Source organism: Elephantulus edwardii, unplaced genomic scaffold, assembly GCF_000299155.1.
Source record: "Elephantulus edwardii isolate Elephantulus edwardi_28Jun2011 unplaced genomic scaffold, EleEdw1.0 scaffold00064, whole genome shotgun sequence".
NCBI classification, from domain to species: Eukaryota; Metazoa; Chordata; class Mammalia; order Macroscelidea; family Macroscelididae; genus Elephantulus; species Elephantulus edwardii.
In genome coordinates, this window is record NW_006399814.1 from 171,611 (window position 1) to 178,077 (window position 6,467).

Below are 6,467 nucleotides of genomic sequence, written 5' to 3' on the forward strand. Positions count from 1 at the left end.
GCCAGGCTCGCTCCATGCCGCTCGGCTAGCGCCCCGCCTCCCGCGGCCGCTGGGGCTCCTCCCTCTGCGGGCGGCGGCGAGGCCCGGCCCCTCCGGCCCCTCTGTCCGCTGGGCCCCTCGGTCCCTCCCATTGCCCCGCCCCTCTGCTCGGGGCCTCGTCGCGCCCTGCCCCTGCGACCTGCGAGGGCCAGGCACGTGATAGGGTGACCGCAGTATATAAGGGAGGTGGTCAGCGAGCGGCCAGGTCGGTGCTGTGGAGGGACACCCCCAGCGGGCTCAGGCCTTGGCCTCTGCGTCCACTCTGCACACCTGTGTCCTCTTCAGAACAACTGCCCCATAGGACACCCCCCACGTGGCCCCCGGTGCTCGCCACCTTCACGGACCCCTCCATCTGCCGAGCGCCCAGCCTAAGGCCTCGGCCCTGCAGCTTCTCCCTGCTTGGTCACCTGCACTGGCTCCCTGGTGCCTAGGCCAGGCCCACGTTACGGCCTGTGCTCCATCACCGGGCTGGGGACTTCACGCCCGACTTTGCAAGACCTGCGCTACTTGAAATCCCGCTCGCTCCGGGCCCTTCTGGCCCAGCCGCTCCTGGCAGGCTCCGCCGACAGGGGGCGCAGGAGAGCGGCACCAGCCCGGGCCGCCTAATGCCACCACCTTGTCGCCTTCCTCCTGTAACCAGGAGCGAGCTCCCCTCCTGGTCTATTTAGCCTCCTCCTGAAAGGTACTTCCAGCTACCAGAGCCTTCCCTCCAGAGACCCAACCAGAAAATCACACACCAGCTAGCCAGTGCACGCTGTGAAAACAAGCCGGTGAGGGAGCCTGCCAAAGGGACAGCATGTCCTCAGCAAACGGACACAGAAGGTCCTGCTGGAGGCTGCCGGGTCCCAGCACAGGGTTTGCTGCCGGGCCTGGTCAGTCTCCATCAGGAAATCCCACCGCCTGTGCGCAGAATTTCAGGAAAAGTCTGGAGGTTCGGAGTCAGCCAAGGTGCCTCCTGGTGTGGACAGTGGTACAGGGTGAGCATGGGCAGGGATGGGACAAGGCCAAGCAGATGGCAGAGGCTCCTGCATATCCAAGCCCTCTGTGAACTTCACTAGGGTCTAGAGTCAGGGAGTCAAACAGGCCTGCCTGGGTCCCACCAGTGTCTGTTCTGTGACTTAGAACAAGTAGCTGCCATGCTGACCTCTGGCATCTCTATATCTCTGTCACGTACAAAGATAGATAAGTGCAGAGCAGAAATTACATGGAAGCCAGCGGTCACCAAGGACACAGCCTGTGGGCTATGCTGCCCATTCAGGTAACAGTCTCCTGAGCCTTCTAGTTCCTAGCCCAGGTGAGCTATAGAATGAAGGCTCCCACCTGAGGTGAGAGGAGCCAAACAGTGTGGAGAAATCCCACAAGAAGCAGGAACCAGTGCAGATGGCACCGGTGAACCCTGAGACAGCTGGACCACATGCATGCTCCCAGAAGGAACAGCCAGGGCTCAATTAGCCCATCTTCCTAAGTAGCATCAAGGGACAAAGCATCCAGGACACTTGGCCAAGGTCACAGATCCCATGCCCCTCCAGAGCTGGTGCCCCTGTAGATCATGGAGCCTAGGGCCACCTGCCTAAAGCTTTCTGCTCTGAATCTGGGGCACAGGGACTCTGGGGTAATTGAAGAGCACAGCAGCACAATCCTGTGGGGCTCAGGGAGATTACTCAGGGCTCCCCACTTGGGAAGCAGAGCTGGTGGGGGATCCTGTGAGCAGAGGCCCTCATGGAACAGTAGTTCTGCCCTCAAATCCCTGCCCTCTCAACTGTCACTCTCAGGATAGGCCTGGGCCCAGGGACAGTGACCCAGCCTCACCCCAGCCTTGCTCATGCCTTACCTGCAGTGACCCCTCAAATCTCACAGTCCAACACTCTCATCAGAGAAGTAACAGCTCCAGCCCACAATCACAGGTGAGATAAGGTGTCCCAGACTCACCGGATCTGTCTACTAGCCCCTCCCACCCCGAGGCCAGACCTCAACCCCACCAGGCCCCTCAGAGACAGGTCCAATGCCTACCTGATGGTGCCCCTGGCCATGTGTCCACCAACATCCTTCTCAGCACCCCGGTCCCGGTCTTTCTCTTCCTGCAGCCGCTGGAGCAGCAGCTGGTGAGGGAGGCTTCGAAGTGAGGGTCCAGGGGAGGATGCCGGCTGCCCCTCTCTTTTCAGGTTGATGTCGCTGGCTGAGCGCTGTAGAGGTCGTGGGGATGCTAGGCCACTGGGGCCGGCTAGCCGGCGCCGCTTCGCATAGCTGGGGGTTTCCCTGAATGGCACTGGAGGAGGCATACACATGAGAAATCAGGCAGGCAAGAGGGTCACCAACTTACCCCAGTTTTCATTCTCAAGTCCTGTCTCCCAAGATCAGCAGTGAAGGTCTGTCATCTTGACCCTCACTCCCAAGGAGCCTGTGTCTGACCCTTGTCCTGGAGTAGAAGCCTTCATCTGACCCTCATTCCCAGGTAAGAGCCTCCATCTGACTGTCACTCCCAGGTAAGAGCCTCCCTCTGACCCTTGTCCTGGAGTAGGAACCACCATCTGACCCTCACTCCCAGGAAGGAGCCTCCATCTGACCCTCGTCCTGGTGTAGAAGGCGCATCTGATCCTCACTCCCAAGTAGGAGTCCTGTACGTCCAGTAGCTCTGTCCTGTCAGCCCACTGAGGCCTTGGAGACGCTCGGGTCTGCTTTCAATATAGCCATTTCAGACCAGGCCACCTGTGATGTCCCACCAGGTTTCCGCTGGACAGGATCATATGTAGTCATGGCCACAGCAACCACAAGCCATCAGGACTAGGGTGGCCAGATAGGAAGCATTAGGATCTACAGACCAGTTGGTCTCTGCTGCACAATGAGCATGAGATCAGCCACATTAGGTCCCAATAAAACAAAACTTCCTCTAAAAAGCATGTAGTGGAAGAAGTAAAACTATCTCTACCCACAAGCAACATGATCTCACAGTAGAATACCCCAAGGCACCCATCTATCAGAAAGCTATGAAAGCCAAAAAATGAATCCAGCAAGGTGCAGAGCACAAGACGGACACAGGGAAGTCAGTCGTATTAATGCGTATCAGTCATCAACCTCTGCAATGGAAATGAAGAAAACTACTCTATTCACGGTAGAACCTGAAAAAATAAACACTGAGGAACAGACTTAAGTAAGCATGGGCGTCAAAGACTTACAGGCTGAGAACTATAAAAACATTGTTGAGAGAAATGAGAAGAGATCTAACTTAATGACAGGACAGTTTACACAGATTGGAAGACTCACTATTGTCATGACGTCAATACTACCCAAGCAGTATATAAATACAATGGAATCACCACCAAAATGCCCACAGCCTTGATGCAAAGGTGGAAAAACTGATGCTCACACACATGGAGCTGCAGGGGCCCTATGAGCAATCTCAGAAAAGAACAAAGCAGGAGGCTCGTCCTTCCCAATTTTAAAACTACAAAGGTGCAGTAACCAAAACCATCTAATATGGATACAGAGATAGACCTACAGGGGGACAAAACAGAACTGGGAGTCCAGAACAGCTATGGCCAACTGATTTTTTACAATGGTGCCAAGTTCATTCAATGGAGAAGGACAGTCATTTCAAGAATTGTGGTGGGATACCATGTCTCCACATGCAGAGGTCAAGCTGGACCCCTCGCTCTCACCAGCCACAAAGATTCATTCAAAATGGACCAATCTTAGCAGAAAAGCTAAGATATAAAATTCTTGGGGAAAAACACAATACAGCTTCAGAATCTTGCTTCTGACAGTGAATTCTTAGATCCAACACCAAAACCATAAACAACAAAAGAAAAGACAGATAAACACTTAAAGATTGTACATCAAAGGACTTTATCAAGGAGCTGACAAGACAAGCTACAGAATGGGATAAAATTTTGTAACCATATGATTGATAAAAGTCTAATACCTAGAATATATAAAACACTCTTTCAATTCAACAACTAACTATCCAATAAGAAACGTCCAACCACCTACACAGACATGTCTAGAGGAGGCACAGAAATGACCAATGATGATGTACAGCATCATCAGTCACCAGGAATACAAGTCACAAACACAAGGCAAGAGCAACCCCTCCAGCAGGCAGCCTCTGATGACACTGAAACAGAGAATACATGCAGGTGAGGGTGGGAACACGGACACCCTCGTGGAAAAAGGCTCAGCGACTGAGGAAGTGGGCTGGCTCTTCAGAAAGCGGACTAGACCAGCATGGCCAACAACTCCACTCCTAGGTCCATGCCCCGAAGGCTGACAGCAGGACTCAGAGATGTGTTCACCAGACTCCACTGCAGAAAGATCACAGCAGCACAAAGACAGAGACACCTCCAATGTCCACTCCACAATGATGGCCAACAATGTGAGGCACGTTCAAGGCAGCGCTGCTCAGCCTTGAAGACAATTACGTTCTCATACACTCTATGATGTGGTGAACTCGAAAATGTAATGCTAAGTGAAAGGAACTGGGCATAACAGAACCAGTACTGCACGTTCCTGCTTGTAGGACATATCTAGACTAGGCAGATCCACAGAGGATGACAGCACCCTGAGGTCACAGGGACACAGGGAGGGGAAGGGCTGAGCTGCTGTCTGGGGGACAAAAGACATTCAGAGATGGGGCAGCCACGGCCACACAGCAGCGCCCATACTCAGTGTGAGCACTTAAAGCAGCAGTAAAATCTCAGCACAAACTCACTGCCGTCGAGTCAGAACCTACGCCAACGGCCCCTCCAGCAGGTCTTCAGAGAGTGGACATCGCACAGACACCACTCATCTTTCTCTCAAGGAGCAACTTAGAGGGTGTGAGCTGCCTGCCCTGGAGCTGGCAGTGCAACGCCCCATCCACTAGGCCACCAGGGCTCTGTAGCCAACTGACCACCTAGTGGTTGAAGTGGAAGAGTGAACCATCTTTGTTCACAAACTGTACAACCCCTCATTAAGACCTAAAATGGCAAGTCCTTTATGATTTATTTACCACCACAATGAAACCACCTGCAGCAAGGGGCTAGAGGGCTGCAGGACACAGCCAGCGCCTCCACTTCAGACTCAGTCACTGAGAGGCACAGGCTGGCTCACTCTGTCATTGCCCATCAGTGTGCACTGACTAGATCTGGTGATTCAACTCACCACCAGTGAGAACATGAATGTGTCTGGCATGTTAAAGCCAGAACAAGGGTGTCTGGGGGGCCGGGCAGCCATCCTCTTTCTTGAGGGGTGATTTACCCAGCCTTCCAGCTTACATGACCCCATGTGGGCCCCCAGACAGGGAAGCAGGTGGGGGCAGTCTCCCTACTCCTTCACACACAGACCTCCAGAGGCTGGTCCCAAGGACAGAACAGTGACCTCGGGTGACTCCTAAGCCCCACTCTGCCCTGACCCTCCAGGAGCCCCAGCTTCCTCCCCTGAACTCTGGTCTAATGGCAGCCATGCCTCAGGGTTACTGAGATGACAGAGGTATGACCCAGTGCACTCTTCCAAGTGCCCTTCTGAGCAAGTGGCCAGGTCAAGGCCAGGCAACCCAGCCAAAGCCAGACAGAGTCCAGGCTGGTTGAGCAGTGTGTCCTGGTGATGGTCTGGGAGCCACAAGACAAGGGCGGCCAGGCCTATCAAGGCCAGATCAGCAGAAAGCTGCCCAGCCCTTCCCCTGGTCAGAAAGCAATGCCCCTGACCCAGAAGGCCAGTGGGAAGGGGACACAAGGAGGCAAGGACAGTGTTTTAGAGGCTGCAGGCACAACGACCTGGCTGCTGCTCCAAGTTGAGCTTGCTCATTCCCTCAGCAAGTCCTCGGGTCCACCCACCCCTGAGGGCAAGGAGTACAAGGTGGGCCCAGTCACACCTCTGCTTAAACACTTGCCTCACTGGAGGAGGGGGACTGGCCAGGGAGCCTTCAGTCCAGCCCTCTACCTCATGTCACGTGAGGACCAGGTGGGACTGGAACCCTAACCCCACTCTGCTGTCTGCTGCAATGCTACCCCACCCACCGTCACAGGGTGGAATAGGAATCAAGGCATCTTCCAGAAAGTGCCCCAACAGTGTGGCTGGGTCCCCAGGACACAGTGAGGGGGTGAGGAGCAGGGAAGGAGGGTTCTGTGTCAGATACACTCACCTGAACTCTCAGCTTCCCCACTCCACAGACAAGAGCTGAGAGACCCTCTCCTGACTTTCCTCCTCTCCCTCCCACATTCTCAGGCAGTGGCACTAGTCTGGACTGTCCTATTCTCGTCTTCTCTTGTCCCATCCAGGGCAGCAAGCTTTACCCAGACTTATCCCCATGGCACCCCTCGGCTGAGGGAGTTCGTATAACAGCCAGTGGCTAAGAGCCTTGGTATGGGCTTGCCACTTCCCAACCTGGACACATTGGCCCTGACCCAAAACTTCTGTCCACCTCACACATACCCCCATCTCACACCATCCACACC

General features: G+C 54.6%; 1 protein-coding gene across 1 annotated transcript in view; it reads right to left on the reverse strand.

Annotated features, from left to right (window-relative positions):
• Nucleotides 1-6,467, reverse strand: part of SHANK3 (SH3 and multiple ankyrin repeat domains 3) — a 53,263-nt gene that overhangs the window by 33,384 nt on the left and 13,412 nt on the right. The window contains exons 12-15 of the mRNA XM_006888096.1: nt 2,050-2,305; nt 855-939; nt 547-669; nt 3-251 (exon numbers count right to left, since the gene is read on the reverse strand). Of these exons, the coding sequence (XP_006888158.1) occupies nt 3-251; nt 547-669; nt 855-939; nt 2,050-2,305 (713 nt within the window). The remainder of the gene's footprint in view (nt 1-2; nt 252-546; nt 670-854; nt 940-2,049; nt 2,306-6,467) is intronic.